At 35.5% G+C, this 27,695-nt stretch overlaps 1 protein-coding gene and 1 pseudogene across 4 annotated transcripts in view; one reads left to right on the forward strand and one right to left on the reverse strand.

The window, feature by feature from the left end:
• LOC143254498 (uncharacterized) overlaps positions 1-26,628 on the forward strand; it is a 43,636-nt gene extending 17,008 nt beyond the window's left edge. The window contains exons 1-4 of one of the 3 annotated variants that reach the window (XM_076509670.1): positions 10,190-10,328; positions 10,448-10,618; positions 20,118-20,236; positions 26,089-26,628. In XM_076509670.1, the coding sequence (XP_076365785.1) occupies positions 10,264-10,328; positions 10,448-10,618; positions 20,118-20,236; positions 26,089-26,168 (435 nt within the window). In that variant the 5' untranslated portion in view covers positions 10,190-10,263 and the 3' untranslated portion in view covers positions 26,169-26,628. Of the gene's footprint in view, positions 1-10,189; positions 10,329-10,447; positions 10,619-20,117; positions 20,237-26,088 lie in introns of those variants that run through there. The other 2 variants (XM_076509672.1, XM_076509671.1) reach the window with 2 other exon arrangements.
• LOC143252084 (uncharacterized) overlaps positions 1-27,695 on the reverse strand; it is a 439,932-nt pseudogene that overhangs the window by 341,543 nt on the left and 70,694 nt on the right. The gene's annotated exons all lie outside the window — the stretch shown is intronic.

Raw genomic sequence — 27,695 nt, forward strand, 5'->3', positions numbered from 1 at the left:
TCTTAAACGAAACGGCAGACACTTCCGTGAAAATGGATTTTAGTCGATCATTAAGTTGAAGGAAGTAAAATTCTTTTTTTTTTTAGCATTGTTATTAATTTTAATCATATGTATTAACTGGTGGAACACTAGAAGAATTAGTTTTGGGCAATTGTTTCAAGAGAGATTCACGTTGTATGTTGTCAGGTTTGACTAGTTGTTGGATGATAGCGTGTTTTTTTTAACTTCTTTCAGTGACGGTCATAATTCATAGTGTCAGAGCACATCTTAAAATCTATGTGCTTTATTTAGTGTTATATTTTGTTTGTTGTGTGTAAGAGTACAGCTCTCATCATGCGAATGTTGTGCTTTATTTGTTAGTTTTCGGTACAAATTTTTCCGTAGAACATCATCTTTTAAAGTTAAGTTTACATCCAAAAAACTTTTTTGGGTATCGAAGTAGTCTAGAGTGAGAACTATTGAAGGTCTGAGCATGTCCATACACATACCTCTGTCTTTGGTTTTAATATATAATTCATTAAATCCAAAAACATTAAGTGTAAGTACTAGTTCAACTAAATCTATAGTAGTTTGAATGCTAGGTTTGGCTACTTTTATAAAGAAAATTCGAGTGCTTTTAGGCATTCGTCTTGGAGAAGGTATGTTTATAGAGAAACAAGATCCACAATACAGAGAATAGTGTTCGGAGGAACTTTTTCCGATGATGTTAATGTCAGAATTCTGAGTTCAATACTGAAGTTCGTAGTTATTGACTAAATGCCCGAGTTGTAACAGTTTCTTTTGTGTCAAAAGAGAGATGTACAGAAAAGTTTATTTTATTGTCTCATAATAACTCAGAGCGCGGATTGGTACTACAACAGAATCGTGAATATTGGATATGGAGAATCAGGTTGGAAGCAGCGCAGTCCTACAAAATACTTCCCGCAGTTTAAGCGCTAAATGCATTACAAATATAACAGAATGGATTAGTAGGTGTTACGACATTGTGGAGTGGTTGTTTTACCTCTGGTCAGTAGTTCAAAATTAGGGACAGACGGCCCCAGTGGCTATGTCATGAATACGATATTTTTGAGAGCTTAAACCACCACAGCTTAACAGATAGGCCCGGCATAGCCAAGTGGGTTAAGACATGCGACTCGTAATCTGTGGGTCGCGGGCTCGAGTCCCCGTCGCACCAAACATGCTCGCCCTTTCAGCCGTGGGGGCGTTATAATGTGACGGTCTCTCCCACTATTCGTTGGTTAAAGAGTAGCCCAAGAGTTGGCGGTGGGTGGTGATGACTAGTTGCCTTCCTTCTAGTCTTACACTGCTAAATTAGGGACAGCTCGCGCAGATAACCCTCGAGTAGCTTTAAAAATACGAGACATTCTAATCTGAGATTCAGAATGTATCACTGATTTAAATCATTTTCTTGGAATGTTTATCTCTAAAGTATTAACCTGGACAACCGTAGATTGAAATACAAGATAGGGAATTTTGTACTAGTGATTTATATAATGTAGACACCCAATGAAGCAGTGATGAGATTATGGGCTCACAACGATGAAACCTTGGTAGGCTGGAAGATAATCTACGCTCTTTTTCAAATAATTTATATTATATATTGTAAGTTAATTTAAATTTACATTCATAAAGCGTTTAATTTATGCATAGCATAGCAGTTTACAAAGCTACCGGAGCCAGTTTTTGCTGCGTGTACATTTTTGATTGAAGAGTGTTTTTTCTAGTAATTGTTGTGAAAAATGATTGAAGGTCAAAAGGTCAAAGTGTTACAATTTCTTATAAGGTTAATTCTGACTACGAGAATAGTTTAGTCTACTTCTGTGGATGAGCAATGTTACGCTGCAGGTGAGTTATTTAAGATATAATTTTTTTTTTAGTTAAATTTATTTTCGTTTGAACTCGCACAGTGTACACTTCGTCTGGGTTTGTTCCCTTGTGCTCAGGTAAGATTACAATTCTATCTTAGGATGGCACTGATTTTGTCAAACAACAACCGAAGATAAGTAAACATTATTTGTACTTAGTTTACCTGGTGGTATAGCTTACATGAATACTATCAGCATACCTTCTAGAGCACAAAGTAGAAGTGCAAAACGAAATAAGAGGAGGAAGTGTTTGTTTGTTTGATTTTCTTACAGCAAAGCCACATCGGGCTATCTGCTGAGCTCACCGAGGGAATCGAACCCCTAATTTTAGCGTTGTAAATCTGTAGACTTACCGCTGTACTAGCGGGGGGCAGGATGAAGTGTTATCCGGTAATGAAAAGACTGGTACAGCTGCTTATTGTAAAGCAAATAAACAGGTAAGTCCCGAACGATTGAAAGCATCCTTTTAAGGTACATGAATATGAAGTTAAAAGAAAGATTTAGAAAACAGAAGGAAGTCTTCTCGTAATACTTCAAAGGCTGTGGTAAAGAAATCTGGAAGAACAATAATGTACGGAGTATTAAATAAAACACAAAAAACTAAATAAAAATAAATATGTAGCAAGGAATAAAACAACCAGAGCTCTTATCACCCTAGGAAAGAGCGCACTGTCTTTGACAAACAAAAGATACGTTTACCATGGGAGAACCAATTCCTGACAAAAAAGAAACCATTCTTAGGAATATTTGAGATAAGTTGCTTCTAATTAGTGAAACTATGAATGAACCAATGCAAGCTGTCAGGAGTAAGCGGAGTTACCAAACTGAGGAAATATTCATTATGCATACATAAGCTTACATGTACACACACACGTATGCACTGTGGGTGTAAAATCTGACACGTGCGTACACCTGTTCATAAACTCTAGTTTTGTCTCTGTTAACCATTTTATTTCCCTTTTTTTTTTGGGGGGGAGGTTGATCCACTTACCATTTGAATATTTTGCTAGTAATTCATTAGTAATTTATTATGGCCTCAAACAGAACATCAGCACTGGCATCATTTTTATTTTTCCTTACTTCCTTATCCTAATCTATTTACATTTACTTCTATTACATGCTATTTATTTTTGTATCAGTTTTCCTGGACTCGTGCCACAGTCTGACATCAAAGGGTTAACTCTGTCTGGTGCTTACAGGAGTAATTTTTTATGCGGTACAAATAATCTGTATACTAGCGCCAACTCATGTGTCGTCACAGTTATACAAAACAGGGAAGAAAGTTAATCCTGTCATGGAATACCTATTGGTTTACAATACTTAAAATTCATTTCCATGAGTTAACTAATGCTGAAATAAAACAGCTGATAATAACACGTATCTGTATGTTGCGTTACAATAACTACGTGTGCAAACAAACAAGGGCTAAATTCAGCTTAAACCCGTGTCATTTTATACACAGCACACATGAACACTTACAATGTGTACACTTTCTATAAGTGAAGAGAATGCACATCACATACACCCATCCACGTATACATTACTTGCACTTGCATTACGTATTATTATGGTGTACAAACTGACCATATACATACAAAAACCAACACAAATTCATGAATAATGCATAAGATATGACATATTTACTATTATATTGTTGTTTTAATATCGACGTTGGTTTCAGTTAAACGTGTGTTAAGAAATACCTGTATGTGTATTGCAAAATTCCCACCTATTCCCTAAATATGTAGAATAATAGATAATATATATATGTGTGTAAATACCAGATTATTGCCAAATGAAACTTCGAGAATTTCGCCTAACGAGTGTAAAAGGTAGCCATCGCAACGCGTGGAGAGACACGTTTATGTTGTTGTTTTTTGCTATATTTCGGATGCTGTAAACATCGAAAGATATGACAATGACCATTTCTACGAATATATCGTATAGCTTTAGCTGTGAAAAGCTCATGTGATCAGCGAGAGATAGTTCGTTACCAGTTAAGTGAACTGTACCAATATTAACTCAAAATTAATTCGTTCAACGTGAACCGTCGAATAAATATTTTGTTCCAGAACAAACTGAGGGCACAATATTGTTTTTAAGTTTGTAAAACGTTTGTATATAAATCATTATTTGTAATAACCATTATTATAAATGTATTATTGCTGTATATTAAAATATATATTCGTTTTAATAAAGAAAATTGTATGGATCAATCTTTTTGGCAGATATAAATTTGTACATCTCTACGTTTAACTAAGTTTTGAATTCAGATTTAATTCAGTTTTAGACTATTTTAAATTTAATAATGCCACTTTATATGAAAAAAGGACGTACACAAGTAGAAATATATTTTGAAAAATTGAAAATGTACATAGATATTGGTGCAAAAAAATTAGGAAACAACATAAGAACGGGTAGGGTGTAGTAATACTGTACAGCTTCACAAATTGACAAACATTCGATCCGTGTACATTTAAGTTTTGTGTACAACAAACCAGGTAGACTAAACTTGTCAAACTTAGTTATGCTTATCAAATCGAATTATTAGATGCAACGCATGCAGTATAAAGTCAGTTTATATATGGCATCAAAGAAATCATATATTTGTGTAGACCCATAATTTGTGCACACTTTTTATTTCTTGTTTACAACATGTTTCTCTTATCTAATGCCCACCGCTAGTACAGCGGTAAGTCTACGGATTTACAACGCTAAAATCAGGGGGTTCGATTCCTCCTCTATGGGCTCAGCAGATAGGCCGATGTGTCTTTGCTAAAAGAAAACGCAAACACCCTTTTCTAATTGTGTGGTAAAGCAACAGGATTTCTAATATAAGCTAAGAGGTTTCTATATCGACGTCACGGATTCGTTACTACGTATACAAAACTAGAAGGAACGTCGATATACTTTTGCACGTAGCTATAAGTTGTAGGACATCATGAATACAGAAAATCAAAATAAGCGTGGACTGGATGTTGGACGTGCTTTCTTCTGGGGTTGTACAGCTGAAGTTTTATAACACCATAACATCTCGATTTCTCACTTTCTCGTGCACCCATTTTTCCATTATAATTTTTACAATCTTTTTTATACTTGTGTCTGTAAATAGATTAAAAAAACAAATTCTCAGAATTATTTTGTGCTCGATACACAGATTAATGAAGCTCTACCTGATTAGGGTGAATAAGAAAAGTTCGATCTCTGACTGGAATCTCAGAATTATTTTGTGCTCGATACACAGATTAATGAAGCTCTACCTGATTAGGGTTGAATAAGAAAAGTTCGATCTCTGACTGGAATCTCAGAATTATTTTGTGCTCGATACACAGATTAATGAAGCTCTACCTGATTAGGGTTGAATAAGAAAAGTTCGATCTCTGACTGGAATCTCAGAATTATTTTGTGCTCGATACACAGATTAATGAAGCTCTACCTGATTAGGGTTGAATAAGAAAAGTTCGATCTCTGACTGGAATCTCAGAATTATTTTGTGCTCGATACACAGATTAATGAAGCTCTACCTGATTAGGGTTGAATAAGAAAAGTTCGATCTCTGACTGGAATCTCAGAATTATTTTGTGCTCGATACACAGATTAATGAAGCTCTACCTGATTAGGGTTGAATAAGAAAAGTTCGATCTCTGACTGGAATCTCAGAATTATTTTGTGCTCGATACACAGATTAATGAAGCTCTACCTGATTAGGGTTGAATAAGAAAAGTTCGATCTCTGACTGGAATCTCAGAATTATTTTGTGCTCGATACACAGATTAATGAAGCTCTACCTGATTAGGGTTGAATAAGAAAAGTTCGATCTCTGACTGGAATCTCAGAATTATTTTATGCTCGATACACAGATTAATGAAGCTCTACCTGATTAGGGTTGAATAAGAAAAGTTCGATCTCTGACTGGAATCTCATAATTATTTTGTGCTCGATACACAGATTAATGAAGCTCTACCTGATTAGGGTTGAATAAGAAAAGTTCGATCTCTGACTGGAATCTCAGAATTATTTTGTGCTCGATACACAGATTAATGAAGCTCTACCTGATTAGGGTTGAATAAGAAAAGTTCGATCTCTGACTGGAATCTCAGAATTATTTTGTGCTCGATACACAGATTAATGAAGCTCTACCTGATTAGGGTTGAATAAGAAAAGTTCGATCTCTGACTGGAATCGACACAAAAACGAAGATGAGTTATTTCTTCAATATCAGTAAAACATTTTCTTATATCTTAGTGTGTGTGTTTTATTATAGCAAAGCCACATGAGGCTATCTGCTGAGTCCACCGAGGGGAATCGATCCGTTGATTTTAATTGTAAATTCGTAGACTTATATTTCAGCAGGACGAACAAGTAACAACATAAGTTAATCTATAATCAGTGACAGATTAGAGCAGACGTTTAATTTATATGTCTTACATTCATAAGTCTTTTACGCTTACTTAATTTGTTTGATTTTTAATTACTCGAGGGCTATCTGCGCTCGCCGTTCCTAATTTAGCAGTGTAAGACTAGAGGGAAGGCAGCTAGTCAACACCACCCACCGCCAACTCTTGGGCTACTCTTTTACCAACGAATAGTGGGATTGACCATCACATCATAACGTACCCACTGCTGAAAGGGCGAGTATGTTTGGTGCGACGGGGAATCGAACACGCGACCCTCATATTACGAGTCGAATGCCTTAGCCCACCTGGCCATGCCGGGCCCTGCTTGCTTAATATTTTTTTTATTTGTCAGAATTTGGTGCCCTTCAGCTTATATAGTTTTCATCAATAATCTAGCACAAACACTCTGCTATTCATGGTTTAAGACTGACTACAGAAGTTATTGGAATTGAAATATTTTACAAGTAGTATAAAGAATAATTATGGCTAGTATTTGTTTTTAAACATAAAGTTATACAATATGTGCTGTGACTACTGCGGATACTAAACCCCGATTTTTAATGTTGTATGCTCTCAAGCTCACCATGGGGCCACTGAGAGGGGTAAGTTAATATAAAAAATATATTTTATAGACATTTATTAAACATTATCGAAAATACAATAAATGTTTTGCCTTCCCTCTAGTCTTACAATGCTAAATTAGGGACGGCTAGCGCAGATAGCCCTAGTGTTACTTTGTGCGAAATTCAAAAAACAAACAAACGATATAAGAAAAAACCAACTTGTGATTCTTTAAGCCATTTTGCATTGAAATCTCAAGAGAATTTAACCTCCTTGTTACAGTTGGTCAAAGGCGGTAGAATATTTTCGTATTAGCATATTAAACTTATTCGAACGTAACGTTATGCTAACTTAGAAAAAAAATTGTGTTATCTAGCTGTAATAAGGTAGTGATAAAACAAAAAAAAAAACAACCAATTATTTACTAGGCGGAAAATATTACTTAATCTGTGAGAAATTATTTATTTCTTGGTTTGTTTTGAATTTCGCGCAAAGCTACACGAGGGCTATCTGCGTTAGCCGTCCCTAATTTAACAGTGTAAGACTAGAGGGAAGGCAGCTAGTCATCACTACCCACCGCCAACTCTTGGGCTACTCTTTTACCAACTAATAGTGGAATTGACCGTAACATTATAACGCCCCATGGTTGAAAGGGCAAGCATGTTTGGTGCGACCAGGATTCGAACTCGCAACCATCGGATTACGAATCGAACGCCTTAACGGGTCATTCACGGGCGAATCTTGAACGTTTTAGACTGCTTTCTCAGTTTTTATTACTTTAAATCGAAGACTTCACATTTAATTCTTTTGTGAAAATTTGGGCATTCTACGATTGTAGAAACCAACTGAATAATTTAAACTGTATATATATATATATATACACACATAGAGAGACAGAGAATATTAATATTGAAGACTTAAGTTAAATGAAATCAAATCACAAGTAAGGACTGCGTTAAAAACAACAACTCCAAACCTCTGACTAATTACATAAACTTGTTGTAACTTAAAAAACAAGCCGAAACAAAAATAAAGTCATGTTTTTGTGTAGAATAAACTATATATATATCTTGAAATGGAAAATATTTATAATTTTCGATGCAGATGTCAATAATGGAATAGTTTTTTGTTATATAGCGCACGATGACTCTTTCATTTAACTTTAGTTTCGGAAACTGCAAATCAAGTTTCCTTCCCATTAAAAAGAAAGAAGGTAATTACTTCAGTATTCTTATATTGTTCGAAAGCCTAGAACTAACTGGTTTTTTAACAAGTTAGGAAAACTTCAAAAGATAGAAAATATATATCCCATATAAGCCTTCTTCAAAATAATTTTAGAAACATATATTTTTGTATGATGTTAAACAAAAAGATATACCATTGACTATTTATGGTATGTCCACTAGATGTATTCAAACTTGATGTATTTATTTATAAGTCTTCAGATGTATAACTAAGTCATTGAAGAGCAGGGGCAAATTTACAGTTATAATCTTACAACATTTTGGGGCGCGACTCGTAATCCGAGGGTCGCGGGTTCGCGCCCGCGTCGCGCTAAACATGCTTACCCTCCCAGCCGTGGGGGCGTTATAATGTGACGGTCAATCCCACTATTCGTTGGTAAAAGAGTAGCCCAAGAGTTGGCGGTGGGTGGTGATGACTAGCTGCCTTCCCTCTAGTCTTACACTGCTAAATTAGGGACGGCTAGCACAGATAGCCCTCGAGTAACTTTGTGCGAAATTTCAGAACAAACAATTGACTTCTAGTATTCTATAAAATTTAATGAAGCTTCAATAGTCAAACGTTTGGTGAAAGAGTTAATGATTTTCTTTAAATTAATTGGTGAATAAAATTAAGTTATTATAAATATTTGGCCCGGCATGGGCAAGCGTGTTAAGGCGTTCGACTCCTCATCTGAGGTTCGCGGGTTAGAATCCCGTTCGCACCAAACATGCTCGCCCTTTCAGCCGTGGGGGCGTTATAACGTCACGGTCAATCCCACTGTTCATGGGTAAAAGAGTAGCCCAAGAGTTGGCGGTGGGTGGTGATGACTAGCTGCCTTCCCTCTAGTCTTACACTGCTAAATTATGGACGGCTAGCACAGATAGCCCTCGAGTAGCTTTGTGCGAAATTCCAAAACAAACAAACAATACAACATTTTGTTTTGTTTGCAGATGGTGGTGATTGCCTTTTATTCTAGTGTGGTTACGTTAGTTGTTACCCCTCACCCGCTGGGGACAGCGATAAGGCTACGGATTTTCAGCGCTATAATCAGGGGTTTTATTCCCCTCGGTGGACACAGTATATAGCCCGATGTGTCTCTGGTATAAGAAAAACATACAAACTGTTTCTCTGTTCGTCTGTATATAAACATATATGCATACGGGAAGTGAAACTTTTTAATCTTGTGCACGAAAATGAATAAATAAAACATCATAGTATTTATTTAGACGTTCGAGTGCTACTAAAAGAAACTCAATACAAAATATGCTTTATTCTCTATTATTATACTGTCGAATAATATCATTTTCAAACCTGAATAAAATATCTTATTTTAAAATAGTTTGAACTATTGTCATTCATTCAGTAATCTCTTTCTCTGTTAAAAACACATCAACACACCTGTAATCTTCTCAGATTTATACACAAACACCCGGTGTCTCCTTTACTTATGTTACATACAGTTCATGGAAACGTTTGTTTAGTAGTTTACTGAGAGGTCCACAGTTCAGAAATAAACGAAAAAAATTATCTGAAAGTACGTAAAGAGGAAAACCTACACTTAGAAAAAAAACAACCGGAAAATGTAACGTGTGATGCTTAGAATATTCATTATGTAAGGTTGGCACTCGTTCACTACATATGATATGGTTGATAGTGGTTCATTACGTTCCTTACAAAAAAATCATTGGTACCTTTTTCATCACTAAGCGTTTAGTTTAACAACCTCTGTCTGCTGATCATAGGCAACTTAAATATGTCTGTGTAATACTATTCGTCAGTCACTGCTCTCACTTGGACTTCATCTGGATACCAAAATACGTTTAGTATCCTAATTATATAGTTATGACTCAAACTATATTTTGATTGGTTAGAGTTTCTGCCAAGGACCAGTCGAAAATACTCGGAATCTCTTTTTTCTTCATTCTTTCTTACAAACAGGACGAATAAATTGCTAAAACTTATTTAAATAGATTTGTTTTCGGTCAATTACATTGAGAGAACTAACATAAGCGAACTTGCCCTACTTTTATTCAGCCTTACGTTTATGGTTCAGACTTTTTGACTGGAGAGAAACTTGTGACGTAGGATGTTACGTGTTACATTCCTAAAAGAATGTGTAGTGATCCAGGAAGAGAGGCACGGTTGAAACTTATTTAATGTGAATGTGTACACTACTTTATCTGAAGAAGGCAGCTAAAGAGTAGAGAAACATAATGCTATCTATTAGAAAGATCACAGTTTTCATAATGCATCAGCTTCGTCCTGTTATTCATAAAATGTATGACACAATATTAACCAAAACTGTTAGTCGCACTTCTACATACAAAATCCTGCGTGTTTCACAAATGTATTTAGTGTATTTAAGAAATTAAATATTTTGTTTTTTATATTTTCCAGAAGACTTCTGCATACAAAATCTCCTTATCTTATTCGGCCTTGTGAAGCTACGTTACTACTTCATGCAATAAAGATTCTGGCTTTACTTCTTCTACTTGCTTTGTTTATTGGCAATCATCCTGGTTTGGAGCACATCGAACTGCAGCATCACACAAGAGCAACCACATACAGGTAAGAATGAAGAGCAAGATAAATCTATAGTAACAATATCATAAAACATGTACAAACACATACATATACGTTATTAGTTTCCCGAAACATATAACATTATCAACATAAGTTTCTATTAAATGGAAATTAAGTTTATCCTAATATAGCAGAAAACATAGAAACAAATCTGCAGTAACTATCAGATTTCTTTTAAAGTTAGTGCTTTGATTTTGTATTGTTTATAAAAGTTATGTTCGATCGTACAAGTTACCGAGTGTGAAGTTTCGCATTTTAATTTTAACAGTATCATTCCAGTATGTATAATTTACTTGAATGTTTTGTATATTATATTCCTAAAAAAAAGTGGTAAAATTTATTATTACCTTATTGTTTTGGGTCTAATCAAGACATCTGTTTATCAAATTTGACTTCCAACGAGAATACTCACTGATACGAAACATATACCTAAATTATTTTACGAACATGTTTTGTCGCAGTTTTAGAACAAGTAACAGACAAATGAAATGTATATTTATTGCATTATTCAACAGCTAATTATGGAGGTTACATAGACACGTCCCCGGTAGTACAGCGGCATGTCTACGGATTTACAACGCTAAAATCAGGGGTTCGATTCCCGTTGGTGGGCTCAGCAGATATCCTATGTGGCTTTGCAATAAAAAACACATAAACACACGTTACATAGACACATGCGTATCGTAGTATTGACTACTAAATAATTGTAACATTCTAAGAAAGAAGCGTTTTAAAATAATGTATGAAAACTAATGTAATTATCCATCGTAAGATTCACTGTGCCATTCATGTAGTAATTACTAGTTTTAGTTATTAAATATCAATATTTATTTTGTTACTCATTCAAGCATCAAACGTGTAAGCCTTACTGATAATTCACAATCAGGGTTGTACGAGAGATTCGACTGCACAGAGTGATGGCCTGTAGGAGGCGCGAGTTTGTATTTTGAAGGCAAGTATAGATTACATCTTTTGAAGATGTCGCAGAACTTATTTCTCACACAAGGCGCCCCGAACGATCGGTATAGATAGTTTGTTTGTTTTTGAATTTCGCGCAAAGCAACACGAGGGCTATCTGCGCTAGCCGTCCCTAATTTAACAGTGTAAGACTAGAGAGAAGGCAGCTAGTCATCACTACCCACCGCAAACTCTTGGGCTACTCTTTACCAACTAATTGTGGGATTGACCAGCACATATAACGCCCCCACGGCTGAAAGGGCGAGCATGTTTGGTGCGACCGGGATTCGAACCCGCAATTCTCAGATTACGAGTCGAGTGCCTTAACCACCTGGCCGTGCCGGGCTTTATTTTCATGTGCAAGATATGTCTCCAACAAAATGACACCTTCTGAAATAATTATTGTCTAAACGCTTAACTTTTAAGTAATGTAATCAACGATCGTAATTCTTAGCTTTTAATGCACTTGTAGTAACGGAAACAAATCTAATTTTAATGAATAGTAAACTAAAATACATTTTTAACCATACAATTATTGAGATAACAATAAACTAATGAAACAAAAAGAACACCGTATTATTTATCTTAAAAGGATATTTAATAAATCTCTTCCATTTAACCGCTATAAGTAAATTTAAAAAATGCGATGAAACTTACAGTCATGTGAAAAAAGTTAGGACACCCTATGAAAGCCTGTGTATTTTTGTAACATTTTTGGATATACAGATATTTAATCTCAATTTCAACAATACTGAGATATTATAGGAATATAACTAAACAATTATAACTGAAGAAAAGACTTTTCAAGATCTTCTGTAAATGTAATTCTACAAAAATGCATATTCTAACTAAGGAAAAAGTTAGGACACCCTACCCCCTAATAGCTAGTGTTACCCCCTTTGGCTGAAATAACTGCAGTGAGACGCTTCTTGTAGCCATCTACCAGTCTCTGACATCGGTCTGAAGAAAGTTTGCTCCACTTCTCAATGCAGAATTCTTTGAGCTGTGAGATGTTTGGGGGGTTTCTTTCATGTACAGCCCGTTTCAAGTCACCCCACAGCATCTCAATGGGATTAATATCTGGGCTTTGACTCGGCCATTCCAGGACTTTCCATTTCTCAGTTTTCAGCCAGTCCTTGGTGGATATACTGGTATGTTTTGGGTCCAGTTCCACTTCAGCTTTGATTTTCGTACAGATGGTCTCACATGGTCCTCAAGCACTCTCTGATACACAGTAGTATTCATGGTGGATTCTGGTGAAGCTGAAAGAATTTTGCATTGAGGAGTAGAGCAAACTTTCTTCAGACCGATGTCAGACTGGTAGATGGCTACAAGAAGCGTCTCACTGCAGTTATTTCAGCCAAAGGGGGTAACACTAGCTATTAGGGGGTAGGGTGTTCTAACTTTTTTCCTTAGTTAGAATATGCATTTTTGTAGAATTACATTTACAGAAGATCTTGAAAAGTCTTTTCTTCAGTTATAATTGTTTAGTTATATTCCTATAATATCTCAGTATTGTTGAAATTGAGATTAAATATCTGTATATCCAAAAATGTTACAAAAATACACAGGTTTTCATAGGGTGTCCTAACTATTCCACATGACTGTACATATCTTACTGGAAACATCAATGGCACCACTCTGCAGATATGCGACACCGTAGTAAGCTTGATGGTAAAGTTACCAAAGTATTATCACAGTATCCTTCGAGGTCTGAGGAAATTATAAAGAGGTTGAACAAAATGTTAAAAACATCCAGTGAGTGCAGATTAATAACGTATGAGCTCATATTTAACTTTTAGAACTGCTTCGATTCGTACTTCTGAGATACTTGCAAGTTTGTGAACGATGTATTAAAGAATTAGATTCCCATTACTTGAAAGAATAATTTGATACAAAACATGATGGCTGTCTCATGATATATTTCCAACCGCTGTCACATTTACCTGGTCAGACTTGTGGGATAACTTTGGTGCTGTATAATCTTTACAAAAATGTCTCTTACATAGCAAAGGAGTTGTGTAGTTTAGATAGGTGTTGCACTTATTAACTGGGCTCTTACAATGTGTAAAATTACACTTCTTTTCGATATTGCTCAACAACTAAAGTAGAATAAAACGTAACTAGACTCTAATAATATAGATCACTAGTTTAATAAGTCGTGTAAAAAGAGTCAGTTGAGCATCTTGTCCATTCAACATCTAGAGAAGATTTGTTTGTTTGTTTTTTAATTTCGCACAAAGCTACTCGAGGGCTATCTGTGCTAGCCGTCCCTAATTTAGCAGTGTAAGACTAGAGGAAAGGCAGCTAGTCATCACCACCCACCGCCAGCTCTTGGGCTACTCTTTTACCAACTAATAGTGGGATTGACCGTTACATAATAACGCCCCCCACGGCTGAAATGGCGAGCATATTTGGCGCGACCGGGATGCGAACCCGCGATCCTCAGATTACGAGTCGCACGCCTTAACACGCTTGGCCATGCCGGGCCTTCTAGAGAAGAACTGGTACATCTTAAAGCAGCAGTTTTATGGGATCTTAACATAATTTTATTGTAATTAATCTTATACTTTTCGATGGGAAAAAAAACACATTAAGAAAAGAACAATAAGAATATAAAATGTTGTTATGTTACTTATTCGTTTAATTATTTAAAGTCATTCTTTGTACGTCAATTAACAATATCTGTCTGAGAACAAAACTCCTCATTTATTTAGTATCTAGAACAATAAACATAAACTTTAGTAATTCTATAAATAGTATGATTTGCTGTGGAAGTCCTCGTAGTCCAGAACAGATGGAACTTTTATTTCTTACAACTTTTCTAAGCTAAGTCAGTATGCTTAAATTAGAATTACGGAGTAAGCTACTAACAGTATTGATACAACTATTGATAAAATAAGTTAATATTTCATATATATATATATATCATTAGACAATTTATTTAGAGATACTCTTAGAAGGTTTTTTTTCTTTGTAATGTCATTACATTGAAATGTTCTTATTTCAGTTATAATGGGAACAACCGTGAAACAATCACTGACAATTCGCTCAAAATGTTTCAAAAGTTGTGTGTATGCAAACATATATTACAGAAATATAACAACGACTAACACGTTGGCCTGGTATGGCCAAGCGTGTTAAGACGTGCGACTCGTACTCTGAGGGTCGCGGGTTCGCATCCCCGTCGCGCCAAACATACTCGCCCTTTCAGCCGTGGGAGCGTTATAATGTGATGGGCAATCCCACAATTCATTGGTAAAAGAGTAGCCCAACAGTTGGCGGTGGGTGGTGATGACTAGCTGCCTTCCCTCTAGTCTTACACTGTTAAATTAGGGACGGCCTAGCGCAGATAGCCCTCGAGTAGCTTTGTGCGAAATTAAAAACAAACTAACTAACACGTTATAATTAAATAAACAATCTTTTTCAATAACGTTTAAAAATTCAAACATACCTAACTTTGGTCTGGAATATGAAATCCTGAAACGTTCAGGTTTATTTTCATTTAAAAGATGATGGTACTTAATATTCACGCTTATTTCTTTTTTACGTCAAGTGTTTTCTTGTTCCCATAACTTCAGGCACAAAAGAGGATAATGTCGCTATTTGATTCATTATATTGTAAAAAAAATAGACAAAAATAGTTATGCAAATTCTGATCATGTAACAATATTGTAACATCTAGGTAATGTGTAAGAAGACGTTAACCCTAACACTGTTTTCCGAAATGTGAACTCTTTGCAAGTTGCTGTGTTTGTAATTATATTATTTACATACTCGTGATATACTACTGTATATGGTAATTATGAAATGTCGAAGACACAATCTGAACTCTTACATAATAAATGTTCTGCTCTGAAACGTGATTCAAACTTCAAAGCGATGATTTACCACTTTATGAAGTTTGGTCTTTTTCTGAGCGCAGTTCGCTAACTACAGAGGAACATATACTAAGGGTCAAGTTGAGGTATAGAATTGATAATTTTGAGTAATGTAACCATGAGTAATGTGACCTAGAACTATAGGTATATTAACATCTAGCTCAATTCTAACTTCTTGCTTTATGCTAAGCGACGCCAAAACTTGAAAACTTATTATATTTGTGTTATTGTGTTGTAGTTATGTAAGTAAAACTGATCATACAACTTGTGATATAACTAGTGTCTAGAGCACTATTATGTTTGTCTATCCCAGCCAGCTTGACGAGTCGTGCGTGGTATTGGGCGAAAGACTTCGTCGGCACTGGATAGGACAAACATAGTGTATTTTACGTGGGAAAACGAAGGACTGAGAGACAGACGAGCTCGTGGTTAAAGGATATTTTAAAAAGATAAACGAAAGGAAACCCAGAGAAAATAAATTAAGTTTACAGAAAGAATGGTTATTTTCTCTTGTAGAATATTTTCATTTAGCTTTCTAACGCCGCATCTCACTTGTTATCAAACAGCAACGACACTCTTATTAACTTTGCTTTTCAAGGCTCATCTGATTTTCTTCTGAACAACCTTCAGAAATCATAAACTTCTTTGTCAATACTCAACATTTGTACAGTACGAAAGTACGGGCCCAGCATGGCCAGGTGGGTTAAGGCGTTCGACTCGTATTCCGAGGGTCGCGAATTCAAATCACCGTCGCACCAAACATGTTCGCCCTTTCAGCCGTGGCGGCGTTATAATGTTACAGTCAATCTCACTGTTCATTGGTAGCCCAAGAGTTGGCGGTGGGTGGTGATGACTAGTTGCCTTCCCTCTAGGCTTACACTGCAAAATCAGGGACGACTAGCGCAAATAGCCCTCGTGTAGCTTTGCGCGAAATTAAAAAAAACAACATTCAAAAGCAATACGAAAGTACGATGTTCCTAAACCATTACATAGTATAACATGTTGTCGGCTGTTCCTTAAGTGGAAAAGTGTTTGGTAGATTCACATATATTTACATTATTTACGCTGGTTTAATGAAAGTATAATAATTTATAAGTGATTTATTTTAAACTCGAAAGGTTTTTTTTCTACTTCTGTATATTACCACATTAATTAATCAAGGAAATCTGCGAGTTCGAAATTGGTACCATTACTAATATTTATTTACTCATTCCGGACGAAAATGAAGTTATTAGAAGTTTATAAGTACGCTTCCCTGCATCAGTTTATAGTGGGAATACTTAGAAACACACCTGTCGGTTTTATAAGGTTATTTTTTTATCAGTTTGGTTCATTTTTTGTTACGTTATTACACTGATTCTCTATATTAATTGCGTATTCATGGACTAGGCTTAAACAAAATGAAGTAGCTTATTTACGCTAGTGTTTTGTGAATTTCGCGCAAAGCTACACGAGGGCTATCTGCGCTAGCCGTCCCTAATTTGGCAGTGTAAGACTAGAGGGAAGGCAGCTAGTCATCACCACCCACCGCTAATTCTTGGGCTACTCTTTTACCAACGAATAGTGGGATTGACCGTCACATTATAACGCTCCCAAGGCTGAAAGGGCGAGCATGTTTGGCGCGACGGGGATGCGAACCCGCGATCCTCAGATTACGAGTCGCACGCCTTAACACGCTTGGCCATGCCGGGTCTTTATTTAGTATCTAGAACAATAAACATAAACTTTAGTAATTCTATAAACAGCATGGTTTGCTGTGGAAGTCCTCGTAGTCCAGAACAGATGGAACTTTTATTTCTTACAACTTTTCTAAGCTAAGTCAGTATGCTTAAATTAGAATTACGAAGTAAGCTACTAACAGTATTGATACAACTATTGATAAAATAAGTTAATATTTCATATATATATATATATATCATTAGACAATTTATTTAGAGATACTCTTAGAAGGTTTTTTTTCTTTGTAATGTCATTACATTGAAATGTTCTTATTTCAGTTATAATGGGAACAACCGTGAAACAATCACTGACAATTCGCCCAAAATGTTTCAAAGTTGTGTGTATGCAAACATATATTAGAGAAATATAACAACGACTAACACGTTGGCCTGGCATGGCCAAGCGTGTTAAGACGTGCGACTCGTACTCTGAGGGTTTTATAAGGTTATTTTTTTTACCAGTTTGGTTCATTTTTTGTTATGTTATTACACTTATTCTCTAAATTAATTGCGTACTCATGGACTAGGCTTAAACAATATGAAGTAGCTTATTTAAGCTAGTATTTTGTTTGTTTTGTGAATTTCGCGCAAAGCTACACGAGGGCTATCTGTGCTAGCCGTCCATAATTTGGCAGTGTAAGACTAGAGGGAAGGCAGCTAGTCATCACCACCCACCGCCAACTCTTGTGCTACCAATGAATAGTGAGATTGACTGTAACATTATAACGCCCCACGGCTGAAAGGGCGAACATGTTTGTTGTGACGGGGGATTTGAATCTGCGACCCTCGGATTACGAGTCGAACGCCTTAACATACCTGACCATGCTGGGCTAAAGCGACTGTTGCGCTCAAGCTTCTAACGTAATTTTCTCGCAGGAATCACGTGATCACGCTTCAATCTGACTGAATGGAAACCTTGGCAAATGCCACACCTTAAAATGGCTGAACGTATATTACACCCGTGCATTTTTATATCCTGGATTCGAATCCTTAAATCGATTTTCCCCATTTGTTATTTAACGAAGGAATTGGAGCTTCCAGTATTAAGGATATATAATAAATTAATCACTTCCTACTTCTGAATACGCCAAAGTGACACCAATGGTGAAAGCTGGCGTGTTTTATTGTAAGGATTTTCTTAATTCTGATGGGTTCGAATTTCCGTCACATCAAACATACTCGCCCTTTCAGTCGTGGGGGCGTTATCAGTGACAGCCAATTCCACTATTCGTTGGTAAAAGAGTAGCCAAAGAATTGATGATGGGTGGTGGTGACTAGTTGTCTTCCCTTTAGTCGTACACTGCTAAATTAGGGACGACTAGCGCAGATAGCTCTCGTGTAGCTTTGCGCGAAATTCAAAACAAACCAATCAAACCGTCATAAAACTACCGAGAGAGGCTATGCCATCCACCTATCTTCTCTGGAAGTTATAAATATTTAGCGTTTATTTAAACGCGGTAAATTGCACGCAATATCTAGAGCGAAATGGGAAAAGCGAACTTCTATGAACAAATAACTCTGCACATGTCTAGAACTGTGCATGCTCTAAACTTTGACTTTTTTAGAAACTCATTACGGAGACACTGGACATCATAATAGTTTCTGTCCTTCATCTTATAAGACGTGCAGCAGCTCCAAGTCAGATACTGATCAACACAAACATTAAAGTGATTGTTTTGATATAACAGCAATTACACAATCCATACCTTTTTTGCTGTAGTGCGTTGTTCAAACACGTGACAAGGATAAAGTCGTTTTCTGCTTGTCTGAAGTAATCGAGGTTTAAGTAAAGAGGAACAGAGTTATCAAAAGATCTACGAATAAAATACATATCACCAGAACGGATATTAGCGAGTAGTTACGTCTGTGTAAGTTTGTTCTGAATATTTTATTGCTGGTAAGTTTAAAAATAGGTTTAAATGTAAACAGTTAGCAGTTTTTTTTTTCATTTATAATAATACAAATAATGTTATACGAAAACAATACTTATCTCTTTAAAAGTTATGGTTTAAACACTGAAAGATGGCGAAACATTAGAAACTATTATACCTTAGATTTGTGCTAGAAACTATATCTCTTATCTATTGTGCGTTCAAATGCAGAGTGGCAGGGCGAATCCAGATGATTATAATACTTCACTAGCAACCCTAAGTTTGCAGGTTCAAATCACCAACTCACTAAACATATTCGCTTTTTCAACAGCTGGAGCGTTATAACGTGTTGGTCAATCCCACTATTTGTTGGCAAAAAACTAGCCCAAGAGTTGACGGTGGCTGATGATCGCTAGCTGCCTTCCCTTTAGTTTTGCACTATTAAATTAGAAACGGTTAGCGTAGATAGCCCTTATGTAGTTATACAAAAGAAACACCTTGTTTGTCAACACAGAATTACTGTTAAAACATGGAAGCGTACAGTCAAACACAGGCTGGCTCCATGCAGATAAAATATAACTCAGTCAGGGCAAATAAAGCAAGGATAACAGAGAATAGACTCCATGCGTTCCACATATGGAGATCTTGAAACACAAGGCAGGAAAAGGTAGAAACTATTAAGCAAGATATATCTCAAAACCGCTTCATTTTGACACTTTCACAAACCTATAGATGTTACAGGAACATTAAAAACGTACCAAGCAGTCATTACTGATAGCATTTATTAACGAAGCAATGAAAGAAATACAAGTTTTTTATTCTTTATTTTTAAGAGAACACGGGAGTACTATCTTAGTGTAAAACACTTTGAATGTAATTTGTAATCGTACTATATTAGTGTTAAACACTTTGAATGTAATTTGTAATCGTAGTTTGTTTCTTGTGTAAAATATAAACTGTTTAAACAACCATGTCGAAAGCCTTTCACTCTTGGTTTTGTTTCTTAAATGAGTGCACAATTATGACTAAAAAAATATTTGTTTGGTTTTTGTTTTAGCGTTGACTTACCCGTAGCAGTTGAAGGATTGTTCAAAATTAATACAAGAGTAAGCTGGTGGGCCACGTACTTGTTTACTGGAAAATTGCAAGGCCTGGATTCCATATCTTTTAACACAGGTAGGAAAATATATACACAGTATTAAAAATAAATAATAATGCAGGATTCATACATCCCATTATTATAATTACTTTGCCTAGCGATGGGACAGCGGTATGTTAACAGGCTTAAAACGCCAAAATTTTGGTGTGAGATTTCATTGTCAACTTTGTTCCAGAAAATCTAAGTCAAATTTATTTTTATATTTAAAACATGCGCAAAATATCCACACTCCTCTGAGGGTCTCTAAGGTCTCACGATTTGCAGGGGCCTGAATGTACCAGTTAAGGGTCTCCATTAACTTAACTACTCACTTATCTACCTAGCCCAAATATTCCAATTACTTAATTGATTTGTGTGTCACAATTTCTCGAACTTAATAAAATTCAACTATTTTTAAATAATTTGGTTTAATTTAACTTCTCAGATTCGTTTCTTTAAAACTCTGAATTCTCCAATATTATTTGATTCATATTTTGATTTCCTTTGTTTGCTGCCTTTTCCCAAACTCAGTTCATTTCAGCGTTTTCTAAAATCTCAGCTTTGTATTTTTCTTTCTATGTTTGTGTTGAAAAGAGTATATTGTAAAAACTTCACATATTGTTCATTAAGTAGCTGAGAATTTCAAAAAACGAAACCAAAACCAAAACACCTCCCTATAGACCTCCAGGAAACCGAATTAAGAGGCTTAAGAGCTATTGGTAAAAACTTTGACCAAAACTTTAAAATTCAAATTTACAAAATACAGTGGAGCGCCATTAAGCCGCGGACCAGTAAACCGAATCTCTTAAGCCGCTGTAGCAAGTCTTGTCCCAAAATTTTTGATGTATTAAATCTACTACCTAGCTTTTTAAAGTTTCTCACGCTCTCCTTGTCTTTATAACTTCAAGGGGATATTTAAAAATGATTTGCTTTAATTTGGGAAATAAATAAAATATATTACAATAGAAATGGACCGTTAATCTACCTTATCTGCTCTCTATGTCAGCTTTATGGAGGCCGCCATTGTTACCGAATCAGACCTCTCCATACATTAAAGTTAATCCGCGGTAAATCCGTGAAAAAAAGTGATTAATAATTAAAGTATTATTTTTAATTCGATAATCCGATATTTTTATGGAATTTTATAAATATTGGCCACAAACCCAATAGAAATCACTTCAGTTTCTGAATTAATAGTGAGCATATCATATTGACATGGCGGCTCGCATGTAACACGGGAAGACGACATTTTACAGGGAAAAGCGAACCATCGCAATGCATTGGTCGTTTATGTTAAAACGGCACTTGTCAATTGTATCTGAATAGTCTATACATTAATATTATAATGATCACGCAATGGCCCGGATGAGGCTTCTCGGCGGAGCTGTTGGCGACTTCGGCTTTTCAATCACAAAGGTTTAAGCCGCGGTTAAGCAGGTTGACCCCCCAAATACCGCGGCTTAACGGTGCTCCACTGTAATACTCAGTTGTGCGGCATAAGAATATCCTTACTATGCGAGAAAACTTGAAGGTCTTTTAGTTCTTTCTTATAGGACCTTTCATTACTTTAGATGCAAGTTGTCTGTTTTTCTGAACATTGATGAAGCTAATAAAAATATTAAATTGTGACAACTTTAATCAGATAAATACACTTAATAACACATTTATTTTAAATGCAGAAATTTCTGTATCCTAATATTCTGTCTGACATGGGTAACCCAAGAGTTCGCCCACCAGTGGCACAGCATTTCGCTAGAAATCAGGTTTCTATACATGTGGTGGGCAGACCACAGATAGCCCATTGTGTAGGTTTGTGCATAATTCCAAAACAAACAAAGAAGCTCAATATTCCAAGAGTTGGCAGTAAGGGATGTTTACTATTTACCTTCTTCCTGGTCTAGAACCTCTGGAATAAGTAACTTCGAACTACTCCAAATGGCAGAGTCGTTGTAGTATTAAGAACAAAAGCAAAATGAGTATCGTTAGCATTTGTAGAATGTACGTGGAAAACTATGATTAAATAGAAAGATTTAGTTACTTCCATACGGTCGTCAAGAGTGCTCCCTAGCCTATACCTGTAGTCAAGAGTGCTCTCTAGCCTATACCTGTTGTCAAGAGTGCTCCCTAGCCTATACCTGTAGTCAAGAGTGCTCCCTAGCCTATACCTGTAGTCAAGAGTGCTCCCTAGCCTATACCTGTCGTCAAGAGTGCTCCCTAGCCTATACCTGTTGTCAAGAGTGCTCCTTAGCCTATACCTGTTGTCAAGAGTGCTCCCCAGCCTATACCTGTTGTCAAGAGTGCTCCCTAACCTATACCTGTAGTCAAGAGTGCTCCCTAGCCTATACCTGTAGTCAAGAGTGCTCCCTAGCCTATACCTGTTGTCAAGAGTGCTCCTTAGCCTATACCTGTTGTCAAGAGTGCTCCCCAGCCTATACCTGTTGTCAAGAGTGCTCCCCAGCCTATACCTGTTGTCAAGAGTGCTCCTTAGCCTATACCTGTAGTCAAGAGTGCTCCCTAGCCTATACCTGTAGTCAAGAGTGCTCCCTTGCCTATACCTGTCGTCAAGAATGCTCCCTTGCCTATACCTGTCGTCAAGATTGCTCCCTAGCCTTTACCTGCAGGGAGTATTAGTGTAACTGTGTCATTCATCTATCTTTGCTTATTAACATATATGTTAAACAGCGATCCTTGTTCCAGATGTTTTTGAAATAGTTCACTTGCTGTTTTCTTTTGTTTTTTGTTATTGAGCAAAAAGCTTGTTTGTTTGTTTTTGAACTTCGACTTGGTATGTTACGCACGTTATGTACTACGATTTTAAATACCGGGAAATTTTAATCTGAATTTGAAAGTTAATTGAATGTCGATTGTCAAATATTATGACGTATCTTAGACGAGTCTCCAGTGTATTAATCTACGTACATTACATATGATTTCAAACAGCCGTGAATTTTAATTTAAAAATTAATTAAATGTTGATATGTATTACACTTATGGTATTTGGCAAAAATAGATTGATACACGCGCACTTTCCTTTTTTTAACACAAATGTTTTTAACGTACAAACATAAAAACAATACAACTTCTAATAATGGATATTACAAATAATTTATATACATACAAAAGTATTACAGACTTACAAACAATACAAACAAACAATCTACAAGTACTTGTACTAAGAATCAATATTCGTAACATGTACTTAAGTATTGATCTTAGGCTGTTTATCGCTGTTTAAAATACATGGTAATAATAAATGAAGTGGACGTAGGTATTTTATTTATTACTGTTTTTGTTTTGAATCACGCACAAAGCTACACAATGAGCTACTTGTGCTCCGACCACCACGGGTATCGAAAACCGGTTTTTAGCATTGTAAGTTCGCTGACATGCCGCTGTGTCGTTGGGGGCTGTTTCATCTACACCAGAATATTAGAGATAATTTTGGCTTCTGAAAAAAACAGTTTAGTATTCACAATACAATGATTCCTTCAGCACTTTAACTGAAAAGCTGAATAATACGGTTGGGTATCTGTGATAGATATAGCTGATATTTAATTTTTTGTCCACATCCAGATATGAATATAGTACAAAATATAGTGCCACTAACAGGTTTGTTTAGGAATCAGTTTAATAGTGATATATGACTATAGGGTATGCTCAAAGTGCTATTTGGGTTCATACTACTTGTATTATTATATAATTTTATCCCATATTTTACCTCATCTCTTTTGTTCGCCATGATTTGTATTACATTTATTTACATAATTTGAACTATAATTATGACGTAAATACCTAAAATAATATAAAAAATAACACTAATAGAATGAAACAAGAATAACAAAAAACACTGGTAACAGTTGATGTGCCAGACAAGTTAAGTCACTTCCACATACCAGTGGAAAAATTTTAATAAAACAAATGTTACAGCTTTTGTACTGCTAATTATAGGAGGCTTTTACTTTGACTACAACACACACAACTTTTAGAAACAACGTTCGGTTTTACTATACCATGAAAAGCTAATGCTATCAACTTATATATGTGCATTTCGTTACAATCTACCATACAAAGAATTTTGGATATAAACAACTTAAAACTATTCACTAGCGTATCTTTATAAATGAGCATTTTGCAGATATAATAATAGCTTTCGAATAAAGTAAGGCAGTGGTTCCAAACCAGGGGTGTGACATAACATTTATTTTGGCCACCTTCAACTTTATTCTTAAATAAATAATTACTGTGAGGGGTGCGAGAACGTATCAAAATTGTTTAGGGGTGCGGAGCATAAAAATGTTGAGAACCACTGAAGTAAATTATGTACTAAAAACTACAATAAAATCAATATGGCTACCAGTATAGTTGTTTAAGTATGCTTTCATTACGCTTCATCGACAGTGTACCCTCGTTGTTAACAATATTTTCGGCCGTTAGTCCTAATTACATATGCTAAGCTAACAATGCAGAATTTCCTCCTGATGAAAGTATAATACTAAAACTAACACTAAAATGTAATAAAACTAGTTATATTGAATATTCCAATCATCTACAAGTACCCACAAAGACAAAATATACAACACAAAAACACTAGCGTTCAGCAGCTGTCGCAGGTTTCAAATGTCAGCTTCAATACACATCGTCCTTGTAGCGATAATTTGTTATCAAAGTTTACCACGATCGCGACTCGAGAACAAATATCATACGATGTCCTAGCTCGTGGAAACAGTTTATCACGTCTTTGTACTGGTCAAATCTTCTGTTATCTTGCGACAGCTGCGCCTCCTAGAAACAGTGTTACAACAACAATAAATGATCAGTTAAGTCGTTTATTCACTCGACCTAGAAAGTAAGCGCTTATTAACTCTCTAATACAAGATTTTTTTGTTATGGGAAAAGTTGAGTTTTTATAGAACTTTTCCAATTAATGCACATGTTATTTTTTAATACCTTTTCTACACAAATACGCAATAATTAATTTAATGTTTGTTTTTTTTTAAATTAATATTGTTATTGTTTTTCCGTGATGACGAGAAAACCCACTTGTAGATAAAATTATATGTGTAAAAATGTTTGGTATGGAAAAATAAAACATTATGTAGACGCGCGAACAACGTTTCGTCCTTATGACGATGACCGAAGAAGGTCGAAAGGTTGTTCGCTCCTCTACATAGCACGTAACATAATAAATCAGAGACTCGTCTGAAGTGAATTATAATACGTAACAAACGTAATACAGTATTTTCCAGCCAACTGTACAGCAAGTATTAACTATTCAAAATCAGGGCTTAATTCAATAGAAGGTAAAATCAATGGTGATCAACACAGTAAATATGTTTTCCAATTTACCATATTATTTAAGGAATCAATAAGAAGAAATGAAAAGTGAAACAGGTGTTTTAGTTTAAAGGTATTCAAGAAATCAAGTGTAGACATGAACGCTTTTAAGTGATGTAGTATTCTGTGAAACGTTTAAACACACGGTTTTAGCAAAAATAATACTGAACTTTCTGCGTTTAATTTTCCCAATAAAGATCTCCGATTATGACAACTGCGAGTGACTTTATAAGTTATATCTATAAAATCTAGTATCTGATAAGCTGCGATAAGTAAAAATTGTAACATAACTTGCTGGAATATTCGTATTTGGGAATAAAAAGTTGACGAGAGTAAGTATTTTGGGATATAAGCATTTAAACATTATTAACTGGCACACATCATTACAAGTATGTATTTTGTTATGAACATGCAATCTATTGACTAAAGTTTCATTAATAAGGCTTAACCAGACACTACACGCGGAACTTACATTTTGTTCAAATATGCTTCATATTTTCTTGTTTCAATATTGTTTAACTGAAAGACGTTCTTTTGTTTTATATAACTTTTGTAGACCCACAGAAATGCGAAATGGAAATCCATGGAACTGCTTGGAACATAAGGAATGACAACTTAAGTAGCAGCAACGTTTGAAAGTTAGAAAATGTTTTTAACAAGTGTACCTACATAACGTGCGAAACTTATTGAGAAACTAAGTAAACATAAGATTGTCGAGCGTTTTATTTCCATTAATTTCCTGTTGCTTTATGGAGTAAACTTCTAACGTGCATATATAGGGAAAGGTTATAACTGACAGAGAGCTGTAATCTTTTTATTTAATCTACTAGATTCCTTTTATATATACAGCTTTGAAAAACGTTTTCATTTTAAAATGTTCCATGTCAGTTTAAAGTTTTAAATAAAATGATTTTCAATAAAGTAACGGTTTGATGGCATGTTTTAAATATCATTGTTTTATTTTTGTATATGTAACTGTGTATAACTTTATCATATGAAATGTGGCTTTGGAAATTTGTTTAATTTGTCATCTGCTTAAGGCCAGAATTAAATTTTAAATAAAAGTACATTGATTGTACAACTCCAAGAGAATGTAGCCATGTTTGTTTCCTGTTGATAAATGAAATACAATATTCATTCATTTTTCGCTTGGACGTCGATGGCGCTATTAAAACATTCAAAAATAGCTAGCAATTTTACAAAATGTTCTTAAGAAGTAATTTTGATAAAAATTTACATTAAAATTATCTCAACATCCACTTAAATGTCGCACGAGTTTCATTCGATGTTTTTTTTTCATATTTTATTTAGCAATTAATTTACTAGATTTTTTAATAATTAATACTGTAGCAATGAAAATAATGATGCTATTGTTAAAGATTATAGAAAAGCTGACGAAATAAATATTAGCAATGCAATTCTCTCCTTTCAGTTGTAATTGAAGCAATAGTCGTAAGCAAACATGAACGTAGACATTACTCAAAATTTCTTTATTTTGTAAAGCAAAATAATAGTCTATTAATATTTTCAAAGTAAAATATGTAATAATATTACTGTTTCAAAAATTAAACAGTTAACAATAGTGATTAAAAAAACATGTATTTGTTTATAGTTCTGGTTCATACTCTCTTAACGGTAGTTTTTGATCGAGGTGAAGCAAACCAAGAGACCACTTTTAGTTAGCCGGATCTCTTGTGGCTCAACGGTAAACTTGAGAGCATCTAGTGGTGAAAATCGGGTTCCGATACCCGCGGTTGGTATAATAGAAATAGCCCATTGTGCAGATTATTATACATGTTGTGTACTTGTTTGTTTGTTTGTTTAGAATTTCGCGAAAAGCTACTCGAGGGCCATCTGCACTAGCCGTCCCTAATGTATCAGTGTAAGATTAGAGGGAAGGCAGCTAGTCATCACCACTCATCACCAACTCTTGGGCTACTCTTTTACCAACGAATAGTGGGATTGACCGTCACATTATACACCCCCACGGCTGGGAGGGCGAGCATGTTTAGCGCGACGCGGGCGAGAACCCGCGACCCTCGGATTACGAGTCGCACGCCTTACGCGCTAGGCCATGCCGGGCCTACAAGCAAACAAAGGGAAACATTCAAATAAGCCATAAAAGTATTAACTACACAAACATTTTCATAGATGTTAAAAAAG

The sequence above is a fragment of the Tachypleus tridentatus genome, chromosome 6, assembly GCF_004210375.1.
Source record: "Tachypleus tridentatus isolate NWPU-2018 chromosome 6, ASM421037v1, whole genome shotgun sequence".
In the NCBI taxonomy this organism is placed as follows: Eukaryota; Metazoa; Arthropoda; class Merostomata; order Xiphosura; family Limulidae; genus Tachypleus; species Tachypleus tridentatus.